The sequence below is a fragment of the Oryx dammah genome, unplaced genomic scaffold (genome assembly GCF_014754425.2).
Source record: "Oryx dammah isolate SB20612 unplaced genomic scaffold, SCBI_Odam_1.1 HiC_scaffold_9, whole genome shotgun sequence".
NCBI lineage: Eukaryota > Metazoa > Chordata > Mammalia > Artiodactyla > Bovidae > Oryx > Oryx dammah.
Window position 1 is genome coordinate 53,818,406 of NW_024070193.1, and position 26,357 is coordinate 53,844,762.

General features: G+C 46.9%; 1 protein-coding gene across 1 annotated transcript in view; it reads left to right on the plus strand.

Annotated features, from left to right (window-relative positions):
- Nucleotides 1–26,357, plus strand: part of OSBPL10 (oxysterol binding protein like 10) — a 326,754-nt gene that overhangs the window by 65,862 nt on the left and 234,535 nt on the right. Inside the window, exon 2 of the mRNA XM_040246324.1 lies at nt 25,552–25,727. Coding sequence (XP_040102258.1) covers nt 25,552–25,727 — 176 coding nt within the window. The remainder of the gene's footprint in view (nt 1–25,551; nt 25,728–26,357) is intronic.

A 26,357-nucleotide genomic window follows, 5' to 3' on the forward strand; every position in this document is an offset into this window, starting at 1 on the left:
TCGCCTCAGTCGTGTCCGACTCTGTGCGACCCCATAGACGGCAGCCCACCAGGCTCCCCTGTCCCTGGGATTCTCCAGGCAAGAAGACTGGAGTGGGTTGCCATTTCCTTCTCCAATGCATGCGTGCATGCCAAGCCGCTTCAGTTGTGTCCGACTCTGTACGACCCTATGGACAGCAGCCCACCAGGCTCCTCTGTCCACAGGATTCTCTAGGCAAGAAGACTGGAGTGGGTTGCCATTTCCTTCTCTGACTATATAACATAGGGAGCTGTATGGAAGAGAATTTGAAAAAGAATACATGTATGTGTATATATAGATATACACACATATATAACTGAGCCACCTTGCTGTACACCTAAAATACTGTAAATCAACTGTATTTTAATTTAGAAAAAAGAAGCCGCCACCACCACCACCACCACCAACCAAAAAAGCATGTTTGATGAGATGTTCTGTGTGGCTTGGTCTGGGGGGCAGTCCTGCCTTGCCTGTATCTCCAGCCTTGTTTTCCAGCCCAGGATAGGAATCCCCACTGGAGACACATTCTGGAAGCCGTTCCTCCTGCTTTGAGGACTGCCTCCCAAGGACCCTTGTTTACTTCCCTCTCTTGGAAATTTTAAGTTGGAGAGATAAGCGACCAAGGTGGCTTCTTGGTGGAATTCCACAAGGTGCCACTTTGGGAGCTGTAACGGTTATGTTTATCTCTGGAGAAGCAGAGATTAGAATCAGAGAGAGACCATGTCCTTTCTCTTGGCTGGTTTTGCGGTTCTTTGCTCCTGGGGCCTGCCTACCTCCCTCGTCTTCTGTGAGATGCCTTGAACCCATTAGTCAGTCACCCCTGGTTTCGCTCAAGAAAGTTCAGATTGGTGTCTGCTATTTGCAGTGAAGGAGCGCTGATGGAGCGTCTGTGTTTCAGTTTGGTCTCCTCTGCCAGCTGCTGTGCTGAGTGTTTGGTGCATCAGACTGACATGGATGGTAAGGTGTTATTTACTAGTCTGTGGTAGAGTCGGAGGGCCAGCAGTTGAGTCAGCCCTAGGGGAGCAGCGCCTGGGCAGCAGAGAGGTGGGTCTGTCAGGGGGGCAGGGCAGTGTGTTCCGCACGGAAGGTGCGGTGGGAGCGGAGGTCCAGACTCAGGGAGTGGAGTGGTCTCAGCAGTGTGGGGCGTTTGGCCTCCATTGGCACTGGCGGGGGCTGACAGGCAGGTGGGAGCAGGGCTCTGAGAGGCTCACGCTGTGGACTTTGCCCTGGAGACCCGGAGTCACGAGCAGGCTCCTGGGGTGGAGGCGGTCTCTCTGTTTTGTCTTGCTCGTGCAGATATTTTTAGACATTCAGTTGCCATGATTTAAAACTCAAATGCTTTCATTCAAAAATCTGGATATATAAAGCGTAATTATTCAGAACTTTCTAAAGAATTAGGTGATCTTGCAGGAGTGGGCTGCCTCCCCACTGGCCTTACAGAACAGTGTGTGTGCGCCCCTGTTGCCGTTTCTTAACTGATCTGCTCTGTCCACTGACTCATCTCCATCCTTACAGGTTCGGCCACCCAACCGGAGGCCTTGAGACCAGAATGGCTGGCTTGCTCCTTATTGTTTTCTGTTTAGTTGGCAGGGCTGCCAATAATGACCACCTTAGCATCTCATTAACCTTTTTCCTTTCTGAGGTTATTTTTAATTCCAAACATTAACAAAATGTATTTGGCTCTGCCAGGTTTGGTTGCAGTGTGTGGGATCTTGCCTCTTAGTTGCAGCATGTGGGATCTAGTTCCCTGACCAGGGATTGAACCTAGGTCCCCTGCATTGGGAGCGTGGAGTCTTAGCTACTGGACCACCAGGGAAGTCCTGACAAGGATTTTAGATCAAGAACATCTCCAGCATATGCTCTTAAGAGGGCTCATTTAATTTTGCAGGAGACTTGTCTTGGTGTCTTTTTACATTGTCATTATTAGTATTTTTAAAAAACCCAGAAAGAAGGTTTAAAATCATAACATAGTGGCTAAGTGAATTGACAGTGTGTTTTTAGTAACAGAGGATGTCTTTTATACTGGAAAGGAACATCGACAGTCAGTTGGAATTTATATATCTTTTTCAATGATTATTCAGTTTATTAAAATTGTAAAATTTTAAATCTAGTAAACCCAAGATCAACTTGTAGAGATCATTTTATTTATTAACTAGTAAATTTTTATGTTAAAAATTGTTTCACTTCTTTATTGCCATTCACTTAACTTCTAAATGTAACATTAAATTTCTCAGGACTTTTAGCACCTTACAGACTTAATTGGAATCCTTTAATACTTTAAACTGTAATCACACATTTAAAGAATCTGCTTCTTAGACTCACAGACAAATAGACTGGTGGGTGCCAAGGAGGAGGGAAGGTGAGAGAGGGGTGGATTGAGAGATTGGGATTACCAGATGCAAGCTAGTGTATAGAGAATGGATGAACAACAAGGTCCTATGTATAGCACAGGGAACTATATTCAGTGTCCTGTGATAAATCATAGTGGAAAAGAATATGAAAAAAATTTAAAAAGTATTAAGCTGAAGAGTTAAAGATACAAAAGGAGAGATAAGTGGTCACTTTCAGGGAAGGGCCAGCTTGATGAATCAACACAGTTGGATTCTTCAGCATGAATATGAAAACCCACTGATTTTGGTTTGGTTAATTGAAAAGAGAAAGGGAGATTAACAGGTGCCTGAGAAGTAATTAATCACAGATTTTTAGAGCTTTTATGTTGGGGGGAAGGTGATTGTGAAAATGTCCACTTCAGTCTTTTAAGAGTATTGAGTGGAACAAACATTTGTATTTTTATTGCACGGATTAACATAATCTGTGGTGAGTGGTGGATTCTGGGAAATGTTCATTTTGGGGGATGGTGGTAAAAAATTGACTTTGAGTCAGTTTAGAGGGAGGTTGGTTTCTGAAGAAGGTATAGGGTATCTCATTTCTGCTCTGCTCACGAGAACAAAGGCAGCATAATGTCTAAGAATCCTGTCACATCTGACCCCTCTGATTTTAGAGGCAGGGGAATGGCCACTGTCTAAAACCTGCCAGATCCACCCAACCAGAAAGGAAAACTAGGTAGGAACATTTTACGGCTACTCTACAGTTGAGGAAATATGTGGGTAAGAAGTTGAATAAAATCTGTACACTGCTTTTTGCATTTTGACTAATTCTCTGGTGGTCTAGGCTGGAGGCCCTCTGAGAAGAATTTAGTATCTATCAACGGGGTTTTAGACTTTTTGATAGAATTTGAACCATGTCAGAGTAAATGGGCTTCCCAAATGGTGCCAGTAGTGAAGAACCTGCCTGCCAGTGCAGGAGACACAGGAGGCGCAGGTTCAATCCCCGGGTTGGGAAGATCCGCTTGGAGAGCATGGCAGCCCCCTCCAGTATTCTTGCCTGGAGAATTCCACGGACAGAGGAGCCTTGTGGGCTATAGTCCGTGGAGCTGCAAAGAATTAGACGTGACTGAGCTTCTGAGTGCGCACGTACACACGTACACAGAGTAAACAAAAACTTACTGTGCATTAATTATTGACTTACGGAGACAGTACTGGACCCATGTCGACGAGATCTTCACCTAGCTTTATGAGATGTAATTGACATACCTGTATGTCAGCGTATACCTTTCAGGTGTAAGAAGTGATGATTGGATACATGAATATATTGCAAAATCATTGCCAGAATAAGGGCAGTCAATACATCCCTCACTTCATTTAATTACTGTGTGTGTTAGGAGCAGTTAAGGTTTACTTTCTTAGCAACTTTCAAGTGTGTAGTATGGTATTGTTAACTACAGTTGCCATGTTGTACATTAGATCCTCAGAACTTACGCATCTTACACCTGGAAGTTTGTATTTGAGGTATAAACATGTACCTGGGGGGTTTGACCAGCATTCCCATTCTTCCACCCCTTAAGCCTTGGTGACCACCAGTCTACTCCTCTGTTTCTGTGAGTTTGCTTTTTTTTAGGTTCCACATAGAAGTGACATCGTACAGATTTCTCTTAGTTCACTTAGCATAATACCCTCAAGGTCCCTCTGTGCTGACGGGATGCTGCAAGACAAGAGTTGGGAGGGCAGAGGGTGTGGAGACAATAATGGCAGAGCAGGGCAAGTCTCATTCGTGATCATTTTTACCCTGTTCTCATCCAACAACTATTTATTAAGTGCTGTGTTCACAATCCTGTACTGGGGGCTTCCCTGGTGGCTCAGTGGTAAAGAATCTGCCTCCATGCAGGAGACACGGGTTCGTTCCCTTGTTGGGAAGACCTCACATGCTGTGGTGCAGCTCAGCCTGTGTGCCACGACTGTTGAACCTGTGCTCTAAAGGTGGGGAGCTGCGACTGCCGAGCCCATGCACCCTGGAGCCCATGCTTTAGTTTTTTAAAAAAATGTTGTCCACTCTGAGGCATGTGGAATCTTAGTTCCCCAACCAGGGATTGAACCTGAACCCCTGCTTTGGAAAGCAGAGTCTTCCTGGAATGCTGAGGAAGTTCCTGTCTAGTCTGTTTTCTAAGTTAGTGTGTGATCTAAGACAGCCTAAATTAATACACGCATAGAAATGTTGAACAGTTTGATTTTGCTTTTCTATTTATTTGTGTTTATAAATTAGTACTACTCATGTGACCATTTCTGCCCTCTGCCTTCGTTTACAGAGGACTCATGGCTTTTGTTTATGCTCCCTGATCTGCTTTGTTGTAAATTAAAAGCAGAGAGTCTAGGATATCTCAATCCATGTGGTGTTAACAAAATTCTGGTTGGATTGTAGTATATACATCAGTTGTCACTATTTTTTTACTTACTTTCTATTGAAGCATAGTTGATTTATAAGTGTTAGTTTCTGGTGTACAGCAAAGTGATTGAGCTGTTTATATGCATACACATCTATTTGTACCTGTATTCTTTTTCATATTCCATTCCAGTTTATCACAGGATATTGAATATAGTTCCTGTGCTGTACAGTAGGACCTTGCTGCTTATCCATCCTGTACGTGTTGGTTTGCATCGGCTAATCCCAAATTCCCAATCCAACCCTCCCCTGCTCCCCTCCCTCTTGGCAGCCACAAGTCTGGTTTCCATGTCTGCGAGACTGTTTCTGTTTTGTAAATTAGTTCATTTGTATCAGTTGTAGATTCCACCTATAAGTGATACTGTGATATTTGAAATATTAGAAATATCTCTAATTCAGTTCACTTAGTGTGATCATTTCTGTTCCATCCATGTAGCTGCAGATAACATTATTTCATTCTTTTGTATGGCTGAGTAATATTCCATTATATATATATGTACTGCATTTTCTTTATCCGTTCCTCTGTCGATGGACATTTAGGTTGCATCCAGGTCTTGGCCGTTGTAAATAGTGCTGCAGCGAACATTTGGGTGCACATATCTTTTCAAGGTATGGTTTTCTCCAGATATACGCCCAGGCGTAGGATTGCTGGATCATATGGTAACTCTATTTTTGTTTTTTTAAGGACCATCAATACTGTTCTCCTGAGTGGCTGCACCAATTTACATTCATCTACAGGTGCTCAGCAGAACTGAGTAGTTAAGGCAGAGACCCTGTGGCCCACTGAGCTTAAAATATTTATTATTGGGACCTTCCCAGAAAAAGTTTGTTATTCCTTTCCTAGGGCCTCTGCCATCGGCCCTGAGGTCAGCTGTGCGTGTCTGGACAGCAAGGGGCAGGGGCAGTGGGGTGCTGGCCAGGCTCCGCGCTGCATTTAATAGGAACCTTCCTTTGGTGTCCTGAAAGGCCGTGCCATTGTGATACCAAAATCAAAGTAATAGCCCAAGTGTGGCAGACCTTGAAACCATGTTCTTTGATTAAGGAGAACATTTTATTCCAGTCTGTGTTTGAAATGAGAGCCTGCTGGCTTACAGAATGATTGGGAGAAAGGAAAGAGAGGCCCTTTAATTCATGAAGTGGATTAAATTGAAGTAGAAGGCAATTGAAGCATGCTATAAATATTGGTAAGTCTTGGGAGACTTAGGCTTGCTGTTGAAGGAAGTGACATTTTGCAGTGGAAGACCAAGCCATATTTCAACAGTACTGCCTCTGATCTGGGCCACATTGTGTTTGCCAAAAACAGCAGATTGGGCCACATCTCTGGAGTCCTGGCCTCCCTCTGAATTCTGTAGTTGCCTTGTCCCTGCCCGAAGCCCATGTCCTTGTGTTGAAAGGTCAGAGGACGAGGGTGCTACCGGTGGTCCTCATCTCTCCAGAGCAGCAATCACTTGCTTTGCTCAGGCTTTGCTTTTCAGTGCCTCTAACTTATCAGATTTTCTTCTTGTTTTAGTGGATGTTACATGGTTGGTTTCAAGGCTGCAGCTCGGAGTGGCGGCAGTTCAGGGAGATGGATGTGAGGTTCACAGACAGCACAGTAGCCTGTGTCTCACGTGGGATGTGGAATGGCTGGGGAACAAGAGCCAATGTGGACACTGAGGTTCTATGGAATCGCAGTGCCTGTTTGACCGGAAATTGCTGGGCACCAGAGTCTCTGCTGAGTCAGTCAGTCACTGACTGTAGGAATGCAATTTGCGTTTTTTTGCTAATGAAATAATTTGCTGAGAGGAGGCTATTTAGTAAGCCATTCCCTGCTCCCCAGCTCCTTTTTTTTTTTTTTTAACCTTGAGCGGCACCAGGCATAGCTTTCATCAGCCACAAGAGTCATCGAGTTAATGGAATCTTTTATTTTCCATTATGTTTGTTCTTTTCCCCAGGACTAATTTCCAGGTGCCTCAAAAACAGCCTCACAAAACAGTGCACAGGACCAGAAACCAAATTGAGAGGTGTTCTGGCTGAATGCCAGCGTATTTCCCTTGGTGGAGAACACTGGTTAGAAACAGGAGGTCATGGTGATAAGAGGATGTAGCCCCTTAGTATGAAGGAGAGTGGGTGTGGAAATGAAGCCGTGAGGGGCCGCTGGAGGCCAGGCCCTGCCGCTGGAGGAGGCCATGTGAGCCTCAGGTTACTTTCTTCACCAGCCTCGAAGGAGGCTTCCTTAGCTCAGCCTACAGAAAGGAAAATTAACATCACTGAGAAGTGGAAGCACTCCGGCTCTTTGCAATCCCATGGACTGTAGCCCGCCAGGCTCCTTGGTCCATGGAGTGGGGTGTCATGCCCTTCTCCAGGGGATCTTCCTGACCTAGATCCAACCCATGTCTCCTGTATTGCAGGCAGGTTCTTTACCGTCTGAACCACCAGGGAAGCCCAGTGTCACTAAGCGTCCTGATGCTATTGTTGGAGGGTGGAGGGTATGAAGAGAGCCCACTGAACTGAGGAGGTGTCTGCAGGTGGAAAAACGAGGCAGGCAGCTCTGTATAATGCATGGACCAGGTGGTTACGGGGAACTTACAGGGTGAGGTGGAGATCCCACGGACAGCGATCTAGAAGCATTCCTAGAATGCTAGACGTACTCTGTACCTCCAAGGGGCCACTAGGATGGTTTTAGATAACCTGGGGGTGGGGTAGATGCTCAGAAACAGCACATGCCTTCCTAAATTGAGTTTATGAAGGGTAACTGTTTGCATGGGTACCAGGAATATGTCAACCCAGGTCTCTCATCATTGTTTGGGGGCTAACAGAGCATGGAGGCCACCTGGTCCTAGTGATGATTAAACAATACCTCTTGACTACAAAGGCCCTAATGACATAGGTGGGATTTACCGCCCAGTACAGTCCTGGGTGGGGTCAGCGCGAGGGCAGGAAGAGCTGCCTGGGCCCAAGATGGTGTCAGTTATGCTCACAGCCGTACAGTTGCATGTTTAGGTTTTTTTTTTTTTTTAATTTATTTTTACTTATTTATTTGGCTGTGCTGGGTCTCAGCTGCAGCACACAGGATCTTTGGTGAGGCACGTGGGATCTAGTTCCTTGACCAGGGATTGAACCCTGCATTGGGAGTGCAGAGTCTTAGCCGATGGACCACCAGAGAAGTCCCAAGGTTCATTATTTTAAGAGACCTCATTCTACAGTGAGACTTCTTCCAGCGACCTAAAGTCAGTGTTATTGGATGGCTCTTGGTGCTGTTGAAGAGGTGATCCCAGGTTTCTTGTCGGTTACAAATCACGAGTTAGGTGAGAGCCAAGCTGTGTGCAGTGCCTGAGGGGAGCTGCTGCCCATCCTCTCTTCCATTTCTTTGTCCCCAGTGCTGCTGTTACCTATTGGAGATCACTATCTTCTGGTACTTAAAATACATCCTGGCCTATGGGAGCAGAGTATCAAATCAGAGAACTGATGGCCGCAATCCAGAGAATCACAGACTATGGAGAGTTAAGCAAACATCTTCAAATAATAGAAACCAAAGTCAACGCCGGTCCTTTCCTTAACCCCATCCTCACTGTGGACCATGGCCAATACAAGCAGACCTCTGACACAGTGGAAATGCCTGGCACCCACATCCCAGGCTGGACACACTGTCTCTGAGTCAGGTTATCAGGAAGCAGGTGGACAGGACACTCTGTCTCTGAGTCCCAGGCTGGACACCCTATCTCTGAGTCAGGTTATCAGGACGCAGGTGGAGGAGAAAGGAGAAAGGGTTGTTTTTTCAGTTGTGCTGGAAAATTCTCTGTGGCTTATGTATACATGTTACATGTGGTCCGTTGGGGTACGTCTCTGCCTGGACTTTGGCAGTTAGCTCCTGATGGAGCTCCCAGCTTCTCCAGTCACCCGCTTAAGCATTGTTCCAGAGTGACCCTCTAGTGTCAGCGCCCTCGGGAGGCCTCCTGTCTTCCCGGGAGTAAAACCTGAGGTCCTTAGCACAGTCTGCAAGGCCCTCTGGCTTCTGGCTCCCTACCAGTCAGCTCCCCTCCCTGGCCCCCTTGCTGACCTGCTCCTGTTACGCCTGCGTTTCTCCCACTTTTTTCCAGCGTGCCCAGCCTTCTCCCACCTCTGATATCGTACTTCCTGCCTGGAACACAGTTTCCCCTTCAGCTGACACACCTCACCCGTTTCCTTCTGGGCTCTGCTCAAGTCCTCCATATAGACAGAGCTTCTCTGACCTGGGGAAATTAGAATGCACCAAATGGCAGCCCGATTTTCACTTTCTGACACTGTATTTTTACATATTATAGGTCTGTAATTTCTGTCCTCCCACCGAAATGTCAGCTCCGTGAGGCAGGAATTACCTGTTTTGTTCACTTCTCTGTCCCCAGCATCTAGAAGAATGCCTGGCAGTGAATGTAAACACGAGTTGGGGCAACCTCATTATTGAATGAAATAAGCAGTGGACCAAAAGTTCTAACAGTTGGTGCTAGTCCTGGCCCCTCTATCAGCTAGCTGGAAATCAGGGGGAAATTTACCAGCCTTAGGTTTTATATTGGTAAAATAGAGTGAAGAATACCCCTGCTACTTTAGGAGATGATGAAATGAGGTCACCAGACGAGTGTGTTGATGCTGAGTGCTGGTCAGGTTCGAGGCTATAAGATCCTTGAAAGGTAGATTCTCAGGGACCACTGTCTCCATGTTGCTTGCCCTCCCCTCCCCCCAGGCAGAGACCCTGGAGTAGGGACCTGGCATTGCATAGGGGGTGTGACCTATGACCTAGCAGAGAGACCTTTCAATAAATTATGACATCAGTAATTCAGAGGCAGGCTGGGCAGTTTCCCTGCTTCTCCAGGGGGTTGGGGAAATGTTTAGCTTCCCACAGCTGTGAGCATTCTCTCGACATAAAATCTTCTACACAAGTGGGTTTGGCAGGCAAGCTGTCTTCAATGAATGATGGGTCTTCAGAGTCAAGTTTGCCGTGAGGGAGTTCTCCGTTAGCCATGGGTGGCCTGACAGCACGGTCGTCAACATCAGGTGCAGCCGCCCTTATCCCTGAAGCTCGAGTCCGATCCACTCCTGGTCGGGGCACTGGGGGCTCAGGGTGGTCCCCAGATGAACTAGGTCTTGAATGGTTGGGGATTGATCATTCTGCTGGCTGGCTGGTCTTTAATCAGGGATAAGTATACTGGGTAAGAGGCAGAGTCAGTGATGTTAACTTTCCCATCCCAGTGTGACGTCTTAGGCATATTCATAGACCTAAAAATGTCCTTGATGATGGAGAGTGGTCCTGATGTTCGAGAGTTTTACATTTTGGCTGTGATGGTGGTGACAATGGATAAATGAGGACAGTGCATGATAATGAAGCGACACTTTTTTGTTTACTGACCGTCACCCTGGCCCATCAGGGAACACGTGTTAGAGGCCTCCATATATGAGATTCTGCGCTGAGCCCAGAGGGATTCTCCCATCAAGTGACGTGGCCCTGAAGGAGTTTGCAGGTTAGGTGTCAGAGACGGTCATGGAACCTGATGATGGTGATGATGGTAATAATAACAGTTAATAGGAAGCCAAACGATTTCCCACTTTTTTAGCCCCATCGGTCTGCTGCGGGGTGGGGGTAGGAGGTTGATGAAAGAGATTCGTTCTGGTTGGTAGTGGTAGGAGCAGGTGGGTCATATATCTTTTATGAAAAACAGTTTAAGAGGTGGTTGAGGGAGAGTATAAGAAGCTTGAAGAAGGCAGTGAACAGAGATTGGCTTTTTGTGAGGTGGGCTGTTTCGTTTGCTCTTGCTGGGCAAACTGACGTGGCAGGTAATCGACGGGGCAAGAGAAGGAGCTGGCATGCTGCCTGACCTTGGTCCTTCCACCTGTCTTCTATGTGTTTGTGAAACCTCACACAGCTTAGCAGGGCAACCCCCAAACTCACGCTGTCTCCACAGGAGGGGGGATTAATAAGGTTGAACAGTGGCCACTGGTGGTCAGATTCAGGCTGGACCAGAAGGTGGGGAATACACGTCTTGTTTTCCCCTCTTTGGGGGATGGGAGGGGTCAGAACTGTGAGTCAAGTGACAGTTTCTTGGCAAGGAAGCCTAGGCTGTCTTGCTAAGAAGGCTTTGGTGTTTGTCTTGGAGATGGTGTAGTGGTGATTTCAAAGTAGATTCAGAAAATATCATTGATGTTTGGGATTTGGTTGATGTTTACTAGTCTCCATCAGAGAAGGCAATGGCACCCCACTCCAGTACTCTCGCCTGGAAAATCCCATGGACGGAGGAGCCTGGTGGGCTGCAGTCCATGGGGCCACTAGGAGTTGGACACAACTGAGCGACTTCACTTTCATTTTTCACTTTCATGCATTGGAGAAGGACATGGCAACCCACTCCAGTGTTCTTGCCTGGAGAGTCCCAGGGATGGGGGAGCCTGGTGGGCTGCCGTCTCTGGGGTCGCACAGAGTCGGACACGACTGAAGCGACTTAGCAGCAGCAGCAGTCCCCATGCTCTCCTCTCATTAGGCCTCAATCTCACTATTGAGATGAGCCGCCGGGGGGCTGTGGGATGGGGTGCTCGCTATGGGATGCCGTGTGCTCTGACATGGATGGGTTTGCTGTCGGCACGTGCCTTGTGTGTATCCAGTGCGAGATCACAGGATTCTCCATGTAAGAACACTGGAGTGGGTTGCCATTTCCTTCTCCAGGGGATCTTCCCTTCCCAGGGGTCAAACTCACGTCTCTGGTGTCTCCTGTATTGGTGGGCGGATTCTTTACCACTGTGCCACCTGGGAATGCTTCTTTTAGGTAGAATAGAAATAATATCTATGTCACAGAGCTGTGAGCAAATAGAACAGAGTAAATAAAATTCCATAACCTGCTGTTTCTGACAACAAAAACAATAAAAGCTCTTTCCTTAATTGTAAAATGAAAAAAATAAGACCACAATTTTTGAAGGCAATTGCTAAGTATTGCCTTAATATATTATTTGAGAAATAACTGTATGTATATGTAATTTCTATATGTAATATATATGTTGCTAGCTATGTGTCAGACACTGTTCTCAGCATTTTACAGAAAATAACTTACTTAATTCTCAGAAAAGCCCTGCGAGATAAATACTTTTCTAACCTGGTTCCTTTGTTGCATGTATTTTTTTTTTTTTTTGCCACTGTAGACATGTTGGCAGTGGCCTCTAGAAAAATTCTTTCGAGAAAAACTTCAAACTGGGAATTCTGTCCACTCACCCCGATGGCTCAGCGATTAAAAAAAAACTGCCTGTAATGCAGGAGACGTGGGTTTGGTTCCTGGGTTGGGAAGATCCCCCAGAGAAGGAAATAGCAACCCACTCACAGTATTCTTGCCTGGAGAATCCTGTGGACAGAGGAGTCGGGTAGGTTATAGTCCATGGGGTCACAAAGAGTCGGACACGGCTGAGCACGCACGTTGACTGGCTGTCGTCATCGACACTGCCTCTTCCCCAGAAAATCGGGGAGGCTCTGTGTTTCCTTGAGCTCCTTGGCAGAACGCCGGTGACTTCCTCGGGTGCAGACCTTGTCAAGGTCAGACCGGGTGGGAGATGATATTGACTCAGGCTCCCTGAGAGAGCGTGTGTGGAGAGTGGGCATGTGTGGACAGTGGGCCTCTGTGTCCCCCGCTTGGGACTGTGTCCCCAGAGAGGATACTGTGCTTACAACCTCCAGGAGGACCTGGTGACCTCGTGGCTTTATTTTGCCCTTGATGTTGTGCTCATGGTGGCTCATGTTGCTGGGAGGCCTTGGAGCCTGTGTTGGAGAAGCAGTTGAGACTAATCTTGTTTGGGTATGCTGGACCCTTTCACGTTAGTTTAATGACATGCCAGGTAGAGCTAGCCAGCGCACGACTTCCCTTTGGGAATGTGTGTTTTTCCAGGGCCCTTGACGGCAGCCAGATCTGAGCTGCCCGTTGGTCGCGTGAGCTGCTTCTTGCCTGAGTGCCTGGGGCTAGTTGCCAGGCTGGTCCTGTCCTTCCCCAGCCCTGAGATCCGCAGGCGACTACGATGCTCCTGCTGAGTGTTCGGTTCCCTGCAGGGCTGGGAGCCTTGGGATCTCATTCTGGGGAAGGTAAGCAAGCCATAGACTAAAGCTGGGTGTAAGCAGGATCACAGCAGGTGTGGAGGACCCAGGGGGAGAGTGGGCGGCCGGAAGAAGCAGCAGGTGTGGTCTCTCCAGGGTGAAACCCATCAGTCTGGTGAGAATTCTTCGGACCGTCCCATTTAGATTTTAGCACTTTCACCTTCTCTCCTTCCCATCTCCTGGGTGTTAGCTGCCTGCAGAATCCTGTGAGGAGATCTTGACCCCAGGCAGCTCACTGGTTTGAGCAGACATCCCATCTTTGCCTGCACTGGTCTTTGTTGTTGCGCGTGGGCTTTCTCTAGTTGTGGCAACAGGGGGCTACTCTCCAGTTGCGCTGCTCAGGCTTTTTGTCGCAGTGGCTTCTCTGCTTGGGGAGCATGGGCTGTTGGTGTCGGGCTCCAGTAATTGTAGCTCATGGGCTTAGCTGCTCTATGGCATGTAGGGATATTCCCAGAACAGGAATCAAACCCATGTCCCCTGCATTACAAGCTAGATTCATAACCAGTGGACCACCAGGGAAGCTGGACATCCCACCTTTGACGTGAAGTCTGAATAGTCAACATTTCCTGAGCAGCGTGTCCCTCCTACCCCACACCTCTGCTTAGAAGGTGCTGGAAGGCTGAGGCACCCTGTCCTGAGGTGGGGGGTGTAGTGTGCTGGTAGCTTTCTGAGACAGGCAGGGTGGTGCAGGCGTTAGGAGAATACTGCCTGGGCTCACATCATCTCTGCTGATGGGCTGTGTGACTCTGGTTGAGAGAGAGACCCTCTCTGTTTCCTTGTGGTTAGTAAGGGGTAGTAATGATACCTACCTCAGAGAGGGTAGGCGGGTGTTTTTGTTTTTGTTAACCTGAAGATCCTTCTTGTTTAGTCTTTATTTATCTATTTTATTGAAGTGTAGTTGATTTACAATGTTGTGTTAGTTTCTGGCGTACAGCAAAGTGATTAAGTTATACATACATCTATATCTATTATTTTTCAGATTCTTTTCCCATACGAGTTATTGCAAAATATCGAATACGGTTCCCTGTGCTATTATACAGTGGATCCTTGTCGATTATATTCTATATATGGTAGTGTGTATCTGATAACCCCAAATTCCTAACTTACCCTTGCCCCTCTGCCTTTTCCCTCTGGTAGCCTTAAATTTGTTTTCTGTGTCTGTAGTTCTGTTTCTGTTTTGTAAATGAGTTCATCTGTGTCTTTTCTGAGATCCCACAGTAGAAGTGACACCCTGTGATTTGTCTCTGTCTGATTCACTGCTCTTAGTATGACCATGTTGCTGCAAATGGCATTATTTTATTCTTTTTATGGCTGAATAATATTCCATCGTACGTACATGAATTTTTTTTTTTTGCTTACTTGTTTCAGGGTTGGTGTGGGGGATCCACAGATTTCAGAGGCTCATGCTCTTTTTAACTTTCTCCTTCACCATCCCTAGGGTGTGGCCATGTCCTCAAAGTTCACAAAGAGCGTTGGAGTTCTAGCCGCTATGTCTGCCTTCCAACAAAGCAAGTAGAGGAGGGGAAGGAGTCCAATCCATCACTATTCTTGATGAGCTAGAACTTAGTCAGATGGCCACATCTAGGTTAGAGGAAGATTGGGAAATGTATTCTGGCACTGTGTATTGGCTCAGATAACAACTGGAGTTCTCTTGATTTGAGAGAGAAAGTGATTATCTTATAGGTAGGATAGATAGTCAGCTGTCACCGCTACATCTGGTTTCAGACCACAAGCTAACTGAGCCAGGGCTGAGGTTGTAACCCTTGGTTTCAACCCAGAGATCTGTCTTTCCACTGACCCCAGTAAAAATGGAACATGAGTGTCAGGAAGCAGCCGGTGGACTTGGTACATGTTTGCAGGGAAAGAGAAGTTCTTTTCCTGTCTCCCTTGGGCTTGCATGCCAACATGAACTGATTTGCTTTATGGTAAAGTCAGGGTCATGGGAATCCTTGAGTCTTGAAATATACAAATAGATCCGTGTGTGGTCACAGAGAAGACTTGTTTCTGTCCTTACCTTACTGACATCTTGTTAGCACTTGACATGGCCGATCACTCCTGCCTTTGTGACTGTTCTCTTCGTGGGGTTCTGGTTTTCCTCCTGTCTCTCCCTCTTGTTCTCTTCATCTCTTTTTCCTGTTTAATGTTAAGAGTTCCTCACGTCTTGATGCTGGGCCTTCTCCCCCCGTCTTCTCTTTCTGTGCCGTCTCAATTGTGCCTTTAGCTCTCTTGGCTACTTATTATCAGATTATTCATCTTTAATCCCTATCTGGTGGACTCCGGATCCATTCATCCGTTTGCCAGTCAACACCTCCCGGAAGGTGTAAAGGCTTCTGAAGCGTAAATAGCCCCCAGATGAAATTCCCAGTCCCTTATCAGGTCTTGTCAGTTGAACCCTGGCAGTAATTCTGACACCTCCGCCCTGGTCTAGGATATTGCCAGGATTGCTGAAGTTTTAAAAACACTTTTATTAAAGTAGAATTTGAACACTATGAAATTTACCCATTGCAAGCATACAATTCAAGAATATTTAGCTCATTTGTAGTGTGCAGCTATCATCAAAATCCAGTTTGAGAACATTCCTATCACCAAAATAATTCCCTCCAGCCAGTGTATAGTTAATACTGTTCTCATCCTCAGCTCCAAACAGTCACTTGCCTGCCTGTTGGTTTCTTGGTTTATTTTTAGCATGTGGGGTCTTAGTTTCCCAACCAGGGATCGAACCTGCGCCCCCTGCAGTGGAAACACGGATCCCTAAACACTGGACCGCCAGAGAAGTTCTTCATCCGCTTTTCTCTCTATAAATTTCCCTTTTCTGGACACTTCATATACATGAAATCATACAACATGTAATCTTTTTTGCATCTGGTTTCTTTCACTTAGCGTGTTATTTCTGAGGTTCACCCATATAGCACGTATCAATGTTGTGTTCTTTTTATTGCCAGATAGTATTCCGTTGTGTGCATATATCACACAATTTGTTTATCCATTCACCAGTTCATGGACATTTTGTGTTGGGAAATCTCTAGCTAGGTCACATTCTACTTTCTTCTTAACACGAGACTCTCAGCACAGCTAAAGTTATGTGTTCATTTTTGTAAATACCTTATTGTTTCTTGGCACATTTTCCATACCCCCATCAAATCAGAGACCTTGTCCTGCACCTCCTATGTATTAAATTTTTAAAAAAATTTCATTTTATTTGCTTTTATTTCTGGCTGCGCTGGGTCTTCATTGCTGCCCCTGGGCCTCTCCTTGTGGTGGCTTCCCTTGTTGCAGAGCATGAGTTCTAAGCGTGTGCGCTTCAGTAGTTGGGGCACATGGGGGCTTAGTTGCTCCACAGCACGTGAAATCTTCTGGGCCCAGGGATCGAACCTGTGTCCCCCATGTTGGCAGGCAGATTCTTAACCACTGGACCACTAGGGAAGTCCCCTCCTATGTATTTTTAGCATTTAGCATACAGTGCCTAGCAAGTTTGGTACTCATTTAAAAAAAAAAAAATATATATATATATATTTTTTTTTAAAAAGAAATGAGTGAATTCTTAGAAATAAGACTTAGTTTGGGAACCAAAGCCAAAATCTTTCAAATTTAGCTGGGTTTATGTAAATTCTCTTTTCTTTAACCATAGAATGAGTAAATGTATCCACAGTGCTTTATCCATATCACAGAATGTGGTCCAGCTGACCACATGTGAGAACCTTGCCAAATCATATTGCCACAGCACCTCCAAGAAAAGAGCAAACACTGGCTCTTGTTTTAAGTTCTGTCTTGTTGGCTTTGTTGCCAATTAACTAAACCACTGATACAGTGTAATATGAGCATGGGATCTGATTCACTGTCTGCATTTGGAAAAGTGATGTGGACGCTGGGAAGTTCTTGTTTTATACCCACTCAGACCTTGAAGCACAGTGATGGTGGAACAACAGTTCAGAAGAGAGCGAGCCAGCTTTCTGCCTTTGCAGAGGCAGGAATTGGGGCTCTGAGTGGGTGAGTGCCGTGTCCAAGGTCACAGAGTGAGGACCAGTAGCTCTCAAAGTGTGGTCCCGCCTGCAGCATCAACATCACCTTGGAACTTGCTGGAATTCTCTGGCTCCACCCAGATCTCCTGCATCTGTGGGAGGGGCCCAGGAACTTGTGTTTTTAACAGACTTGCAGGTGATTCCGATGTAGCAAATGTTTGAAAACCACAGGGTGAACCAGCCTTCTTCCTGCCAGATCACACCTCTTTCCTCTATGCCATGTAGCCTGTAGGGAAAAGTAAAGGATGCTTTGATCCAGGGACAGTGGAGTTTAAGGTGTGATTTCACTGGATTTGTGTTGTTTAGTTGCTAAGTTGTGTCTGACTCATGTGACCCCATGGACTGTAGCCCGCTAGGTTCCTCTGCCTATGGGATTTCCCAGGCAAGAATTCTGGTACCTTGCCTTCTCCAGGCGGATTCAGTTGGATATTCAGGGGCAGAAAACCTGAGCCTGGGGGCCTGCTTCTGATCCTAACTGCTTCGCCGGTCTCCACAGGCCAGCTTTCCATCTCTCTTCATCCTGGTGGCACCAGGCTGCCCACACACTTTTGCCCCCGGGCTTTAGCCAGTATTCTCTTCAGTGCGATTTGATGTGTATGTTCAAGGTTTTAGTGTAAAGCAAAGACTTAAGGCTCCGCCCATCTCAAGGATTCCCAGGTAAGTTCCTTGTGTTGTCCATGGCAAGAATGAAAATGAACCGTGAGCATTAAGATGGGTCCTGACATTTTACAGTTTAAAGTAGCAGTAGCTGAAGTTCTTAGCCAATGGCCTTGGAAACTTGAGTGAACAGGAGTTCAGAAGCGCCTGTATTAACCCTTGTTAGAAAGGTCTCAGTTCTTGCTCCTGGAATGTGAATGACCTGGTCTCCCAAGGCAGATGGAATCTCATCAGGCATGAGATCCAAGTGCAGCGCGTCCAGTCTTGTGGTAAAGGTTCGCTCTGATGTAACGCTCACGCTTTCTCAGGTGAGGTGGCTCACGAGGCCGCAGCCGCTCGGCCTGGTCTCTGGCGCCGCTGTGCCCAGGTGAACCTACGTGATGCTGGTTGATGATCCGGTTGTGCAGAAACTCCATTCCCGGTGACATAATTTTTCATTAAATCTTTCTCAAAAATACTCCCGCAGTGACAGAGCCGAGGTACCTACTGCCTGAGCTGTTGTGATTTAGGAGCAGGGCTTCAGCTCTCTCACACAAAGATAAAATAAGGTCAGCTCCTATTTAAACAACACGTTCCGCTTTGTTGGATGGGCCCACAGTGCTCAGATGTTTGCTGAATGAATGATTAGGAGGAAAAGCTTGAAAGGCTAGGGGAAAAAAAGGGCTGTGAATAACACGCTTAAGGTTTTTATCCTGACTCGGTTTTGCACCGGTTTTTTCAGTTTATCTAGGGCTTCCTTGGTGGCTGAGATGGTGAAGAACCACCTGCAATGCAGGAGACTTGGGTTTGATCCCCTGGGTGGGGAAGATCCCCTGGAGAAGGGAATGGCTACCCACTCCAGTATTCTTGCCTGGAGAGATCCACAGACAGAGGAGCCTGGAGGGCTCTAGTCCAAAGAGTTGGATAACTGAAAGGCTAACACACACTAGGGAAATTTTGAAATTCATATTCCTGATTTCCTGATCTCAGCCACAGAGATTCCGATTCCCTTTGGGATGGGAGTCCGGAATCCACATTTTAAACTAGCTTCTCTGCTGATTCAGAAGCAGGGAATAGCTGACCCAAACTGTAAGAACATTCTTTTTACAAGAAGACAGTTAAATACTCTTTTTTAAAGCTCTGCTTTATTGGTTGTCTTTTGTTTTACTTATGGCTTATTTTTAACTGGGGATTGTTTAAAATTTAGAAATATGTGTAAATACTTTTCTTTATGGTTTTGCCTCTCTTGTTTTGGTGCCTTCCCCATGCTAACAGTTTAAAAATACCCACCCATATTTTTCCTAATATGAATATATTAGTTATATGATATATATAATGTATTATTAAAACTAATACTACTAGTTTTTTTTAAGTCTCTAACATGTCAGATGTTATTGTGAGGTCTAAAGATTGGCCCTATAAAATTTTTACTTTTTGATGCTGTTTTTAGCCAACATTTTGCAAAATGTTCCATGCACATTTAAAAAGTTTATATTAAAAAGTTTGTGTGTGTATTTTTCATTTGGGTATGTAATTATTTGTAACATTTAAAATAAAACTTGGGAATATATTGTTTTGAATCTATGTTCCCATTCATTCTCTACACATTTGACCAACTCTGGGCAAAAGGAGGATTCTAAAAGTCTCCTGATCTGATTGTGTTTTATTTTTTTCTTATATTTCTGTCAGTTTCGACCCTGTGTTTTTGCATCTTTGCAGTGAAAACGGTACTTGAATCAACACATACTATCTGAATGGTTTTGCGCCTTGGGCCTTACAGCTAGATTGCCTGATTAAAATCTACGCCATAGTTTCCTCTTTATAAGATCGGGAGCATGCTGTTTACCTTTCCTCACTTGAAATTTTCATCTGTAGAAGAGGCAAGTAGTCAGTCACTCAACCAGAAAAGGGTCTTTAGCTGGAGAACAAGGCCGCTGTTGTCAGGGTCAGAACAAGGCACAGGTGGAATCCAGGAGTCTGAGCAGGAGCTTCTCAGAAGACAGAAGGCCTCAAGTATGCATATTTCTACAGAAATTATGATTCTGTGAAAGATTTCCAGGACATGCCTTTCAGAGTACAAAGTGAGTTTGGAATATAAAGAATTTGTCTGGGTGAGGTCCATGGGAATTTGTCACTGAGCTGTGTTCCCGAACCATGATGTGTGAATATTTGGGCTGGAGACTAGCTTCTCTTGATCAATAATTAGTGTGCGGTTGGAGGTAGAAACAAACAGAGGGCCTGGGAAGGTGAGGCAGATCCCAGCAGGTGGAACACCAGCGCTAGCTGGGTTCTGGGCCCGGGTGAGCAAGGCTTCATGCCTGGCATGGAAGGAAGCATGAGCCCCACACAGAATGGGACGGGCCCTTACTCCCTTCTAGAAATAGTAACCTGGGTGGCAAAAGTGTCTGCTCAGGCGTCAGGGGCTGGGCAATCACCTCCCTTCTCAAGCCCTTTCCTCTTGTTTTAATTTTCACTTTTTAGATGAAATGGCTTAGCTTTTTGTCAGTATCAGCCTGTCTGGCGAAGTTCCTCTTCAAAAGAGTTTTTTTTTCACTGCAATTTTTTCGCTTTGTAATTCTGTTGTAGTTTGCTTGTGATTTCTGCCTCTTGGCATGAATGAGCTACTTCCCCCTCTGTTCCCACCACCCCCACCCCCACCCCAATCCTTTCCCTTTATTTTTCTGCTGCTAACTGGATGCTGATGGCAATTGGCGTGCCTACCCCCTCCCAAAGTAAAAATGTCAGATTTTCAGCTTTCAGATCCTGAAGTTGAACCTTCATGAAAATAACGCAGGTGGGAATTAAAGGCTACAGGTGTTGACAGATGCCTCTCCTTGATGCAAGGATTGGAAAGCAATTAAGCCTAAGGGCCGCTGCTTTGGATGTACGCATGCGCAAGTGAGTGTGTCTGTGTGTGTGCACGCAAGTGTGTCTCTGTGCAAGCACGTGCTCACGTGTTGTTTCTGAAGCAGTGGCTTGTTCTCAGCCCTTTCCAAGTGGGCCTGCCGCTCCCCGCGGGTCCCAGCTTTGGAACAGAGCGAGGTTGCCACTCCGAGGCTGGCCTGGTGAGGACTGGCGGCTTGTCTCCTAGGTTGGTTTGATGTCTCCTCTTTTCCTCTCCTCTCTCCCCCACAAACTCCCTGGTTTGTGAACAGAGCCCCTAAAGTATGTTCCCTTCGTATACAGTTAGGCTCACCTGCTCATCAGTCAAGATGCAAACTGGAGCTCAAGATGCTGATTAGAACAGAACCCACTCTAGGAATTAGGTTCGTCCTACTCATTTCTCCAGAACGAAAGGCCTTTAGGAAAGTTTCAGGAGTTTATCTGGCATTTGCACTTAATTTGGTGAAGGCTTGTCCTGAAATGCGTTTAACTTTTCCATTTAGGATGAAAGCTGTAAATTTCTGATGCAGCAAAGCCTGACAGAGCCCTGACCCTGCGGGAAACCAAATGTAATTTCCTTCCTCCCAGGGGATGTGATCCCCAGGCAAAGCGTTTCTTAATGCTGGATGGGCAGCTCCTACACGTGACGCTGCTAACTCAACTTTCAAAGGTGGTCCTGGAAGAACACTTTGTTTAGTCTGTTGGAATTTTTAATCGGATATTCTCCCATCATTTCCTTCCAAAAAGGATCGAATTTTTAACTGTCTTTAGAAAAAAAGTAAATTATTGATAACCTTCTTTAGCGCACCTGATTCAAACCTGTATTTTCACTGAAACTGTTTTAGGAAGCAGTGGAAATGTGTGTTTTGCTTTTGTTTTTTGTCTGAGGCAGGGGATTAGAATTAAGATGTCATTTTGAAATAGGCAATGTGAAAAATCATTCATGGGTTCCCATAGCCTGCATAATGTGTGCTCATTGGGTTATTCTGTCATCCTGATTGAGGGGAAAAAAAAAAAAAAGAAACCAGAATTCAATTCATTTTTTTGGTACCAATTTGGTTCATTTTTTTCAGTTTCTTAGTAATGTCCTTTGCAGATATATGGTTGGTATGAATGAGATGAACGTGTGAAGCTGCCTCTGGGAGCCGGAAAGGCTGATGGGCCTGGGTGATGAGCGGACGGAGCAGAAAGGGAAGAGATGTTGAGTCTTTTCCATTCCAACAAGGGCTCAGGGTGGATGGGGAGGGTCAGGGTGTGGAGGGCAACTTGGCTTACGCCTTCTCCTTGAAGCCTGTTGAGGCTGTATACTACCTTTTCTGCTTTCCTCTGTGTGAAGGGGACGTGTTTATAGATGGGGAACACTGCACTTCTGCCAGGGTGGTTTAGGGGGGGTGCAGAGGGTGGAGACCCAGAATGCTGTAGGATGAGGTTCCTTTCCTATACTCCACAGATCATTGCTCTCAGCGCTCTGACCTGCTAGGAGCTGTGTCTGCGTACAGGCAGTCACTGTGACAGGAAACACAGGCCACGTTGGAACCATGACTTCTACAGAGAAGGCAGGGTCAGCATTTGAATAACGTGACCCCTGGTGGCTCAGAAATCACCGCAACTCCTCTCTCATGGATAGAATTTTGTTTTCACATCTGTAGGGTAAGGGAGTTAGAGAAGTCGAGGTTTGGAAAGACGGAGACCGGCAGTTTACAGGAACAGATCACCTTTAATGAGGCGAGAAGGGGCAGCAGTCAGATTCGTGAGCGGCTGCACTGACCTAGAAGAGAGTAAGTATACAGAGGCATGTATGTGGAAAGCTACTGTCTTAAGGGGCCTGTTCTTCTCCAAGGTGGTTCTGAGTAGTTATCCCTTAAACAGCTGGGGCAAGGAATTCTGGAGCTCGGCCAGAGGCTGGACCAGCTGGGAGCTGGGTGTAATCAACCTTAATGTCCATTTTTTTTTCCCTTCGGGTGAGAGAGTTCTTTGTTTTGCATAGAGTGGCGGGGAGGACCCAGAGGGGAGCTTTAACTCCACGTTATTTTGAGCCGTGTAACTTTCCTTCAACATCACAGGAGGAGCAGAAGGACATGAAAATAGACATTTTGAAAAGATTTTTGGTGAATTTGCCAGGCTGACTGCCATCACAGATCTGAAGCATAAGATAAGCAGAAGCCTCTTTCTCATCCTTGTAGAAACGATAAGGGTGCTCTCCTCCAGGCGGTGATTCAGGGGCCCAGGCTGCTCTCTCTGGGGGTCCTTGGCATACTCATTGTGGATCCCCAGTGGCCCCGCAGGATGTCTCCATCCCAACCTGTGTGAGTGTCTGTCTGTCTGTGTGTTGTGTGCCTGTCCTGCGTTTTACTTCCGCTCACATTCTGCTGCCACAGCTCACACGGCCACACATCCCGACAAAGAAAATGGAGATATATTCTGTCCTTTCATCTCATGTCTCTTGGAAGAAATGGGCGGGATTTGGTGATGAGCTGTTAGTTTAGACCATGCTTCTCAGACTTGAGCTGCGTCAGAGGCACCTGGAAGCCTTCTTGACCCCTTCCCCAGTGTTTCTGATCCAGCCGGCCTTGGATGGGACCCAAGGATTTACATTTCAAACAAGCCTCCAGGTGACTCGATGCTACCGTTGGGCCCGGGACCATACTTTGAAGAGTCTTGGCCCACGAAGGTGTCTTTGTATCTTGATTTATCCACGGTGGTGGTGGAGACCCGAAGTATAGCCTTATTATTGTGACCCAATAGAGATTGGAAGAGAGGAGAGAGGTAACAAAGATAGTCTTGCCCAGGACATTTGGAATGTTACGAATAATTAAAAGTGGAAGATTTCTTGGGGGAACTGGCATTCTGGAGGGTTGAGACCTGGGTTGTCGGGTGTGCCTGCCCTGTGGGCTGGGAATGCAGTGGCACCCCTGCGGGCAGGCGGGGGGACTTCCAGCTGCGCTCGCTCTCTTAGAGCCCGAAGGTTTGGAGAATGAAGCACCTTAGTGGGTAAGGAGAGGTGACCTGGAGCAGGGGGTGAAGGAGGACTGTGGGAGGCTCAAAAGAGAGTTTGCCAGCTGGATTGAACCCAGTGTGGATGTGGACACAGACAAGCAGGACTTGGATCTGGAGTTTCTTTGAGTCCCAGCACCTGAAAACTGAGGGATAGCGATGGCTGTCTGTTGGATACTGAGAGAATCAGGGTAGCACTTTGTAAACTTTCTTAGTTTGTGGTGCTTCAGTCAGTGCAGTCGCTCAGTCGTGTCCGACTGTTTGCGACTCCATGAATCGCGGCACGCCAGACCTCCCTGTTCATCCCGGAGTTCACCCAGACTCACGTCCATCGAGTCCGTGATGCCATCCAGCCATCTCATCCTCTATCCCAGTAGCATATTGGGCACTTACCGACCCGGGGATTTCCTCTTTCAGTATCCTGTCATTTTGCCTTTTCGTACTGTTCATGGGGTTCTCAAGGCAAGAATCCCGAGTGCTTTGCCATTCCCTTCTCCCGTGGACCACATTGTGTCAGACCTCTCCACCATGACCTGCCCTTCTTGGGTGGCCCCACAGGGCATGGCTTAGTTTCACTGAGTTAGACAAGGCTGCAGTCCTAGTGTGATTAGATTGACTAGTTTTCTGTGAGTATGGTTTCAGTGTGTCTGCCCTCTGATGCCCTCTTGCAACACCTACCGTCTTACCTGGGTTTCTCTTACCTTGGACGTGGGATATCTCTTCACGGCTGCTCCAGCAAAGCGCAGCCACTGCTCCTTGCCTTGGATGAGGGATATCTCCTCACCACCGCCCCTCCTGACCTTGAACGTGGAGTAGCTCCTCTAGGCCCTCTGGTACCCATGCAGCCACCGCTCCTTGGACGTGGGGTTGCTCCTCCTGGCCGCCACCCCTGGCCTCAGGCGGGGGTAGCTCCTCTCCTGTGCTGTCGCAGCCTGGCACTCTCGGCCGCCGCCCCTGACCTCGGACGCGGCTGTGGTGCTTAGAGGTTAAGAAAATGCCCTGTGGTTTCATTTATTAAAGCAGTCATCTGCAAACAGCTTCATTTGTGTCCTAACAACTCAGTAGCCATTTGAAAAAGTGATCACCATAGAAGAACAATACGTTTCTGTGTTAAGAACCGCAGGTACATGCTGATGGACTGCACGTGCCTGCAGATTCCACACTGGCTGAGTCGTCTGTGTGCTTGGTATCTGACTTGCAGGCATCACTGTGTAACCCTCAAATATGGGACATATTTTCAAGTGCCTGTGCGAGTTCCCAGTGGTGACCCAGCTGCTTGGGTGCATGGAGTGAAAACTGGAATCGGGTAGTTTTCCCCCTTCATTGATTCACTGAATAAATACTATCAGTGAGGTGAGAGGCACAGTCTGTCTCTGGATAGGGTCGAGTCGGGGGAGGGGGCCAAAACCAGACATTAAATTGGATAATCCTGCGTGGGTGGAGGACTCCAGGGGGAGTGTGGGTCTCTGATGAAGACAGCTTGTGGAGGAGGGCAAGTTGTTTGGACTACTTTTTGCTGATAGATTGTGAGTGTTGATAGACCAGGTACTCAGCTCCCAAGATTTGTTTTAGCCATTCCGACAACTAGCAGTTGCTCTGTTTTTCCCGTGGTTATAGACTCCAGTGGCATTGTGGCCTCCCAGAGCGGAGGGGATTCTTGCCCTGTTGTGTGAAAAGTGTTCTGTGGAAGGACCCGCTGGAAGTTAGCTTTGTGAGCACATCTACTTCCTGGTTGGACCAGCCCTGGGGCTCAGGCCCCATATAGCGCCCAGGCTGCCCCGGAGTCCAGCCCAGCTTGCTATTTCCGGGGTGTGAATTTCAGGTGTTCCCGCGAAATCACGTCGAACCTGTTACCAGATTCTGTATCCCAGTGCCTTGCTCTTCTTTACCAGCCTGAGGCTCACGTGTATCTGTGGGCATCGCACCATATTCCGAATGGGCCTGGCCTTTGTTCAGGAGCCATGATGAGCTCCATTCTGACTTAAGAATCAGACTCTCTTTCACTACCCAGGGTTGGCTTGTGTGGGTGTCTGGCAGGGACTTTTAGTTCCCAGCATCCTGGATAGGGACCCTTCATGTCAACATAAGGATTCTGTTCCTCCTCTTCTTTGCTCGGGGAGAAAACTGACACCCTGTGATCTCTCCACCCAGGTACTTTGTGCTGGATTTCGAGGCTGGCATCCTGCAGTATTTTGTGAACGAGCAGAGCAAGCACCAGAAGCCTCGAGGAGCCCTGTCTCTTTCCGGCGCCATCGTGTCCCTGAGTGATGAAGCACCCCACATGCTGGTCGTGTACGCTGCCAACGGGGAGATGTACAAACTGAGAGGTATGTTCACCTCCTGGGAAGTTTGCAGACGGGCCTCTTGGATTCACAGTTAACATGGTGATGGCGGTCTGGTTTTTCAGTTTTTTAAAAATCACCTTTAATAGTTTGCCGTATTGGAGGACTCTGGTGACGGACACTGCCTCTCCTCCTCTTGAGGTGGGGAGAGGAGCTGAGATTAGGAAGTATTTGTCCTCATTAACCAAGGAATTAAGGACAAATGCAAGGTGAGTGATCGCAAAGCTGGCTGAACCTTAGGACTTCAGCAGATTTTTCATATTAGCTCAGTATGTATTTGCTTGTACCTTATATAGTAACTCTTCAGTGCCCATGAGGCTGTGCTCTAAAGATAAAATAAGCCTTTCCCGCCATTTCTTTCTATTTTTTTTTTTTTTTTTTGTGGCTGCACTGCATGACATGTGGGATCTTCCAGGACCAAGGATGGAACCTGTGCCCCTGGTGGAAGCATGGTGGCTTAATCAGTGGATCGCCACGAAGTCCAAACAAGTCTTTTAGGGATCATGGTGGGGACCTTCCTGGTGGTCCAGTGGCTAAGACTTTGCCTTGCAATACAGGTGGTGTGGTTTTGTTCTCTGGCTGGGGAAGCTGGGATCCTCAGGCCTTGCAGCCAAA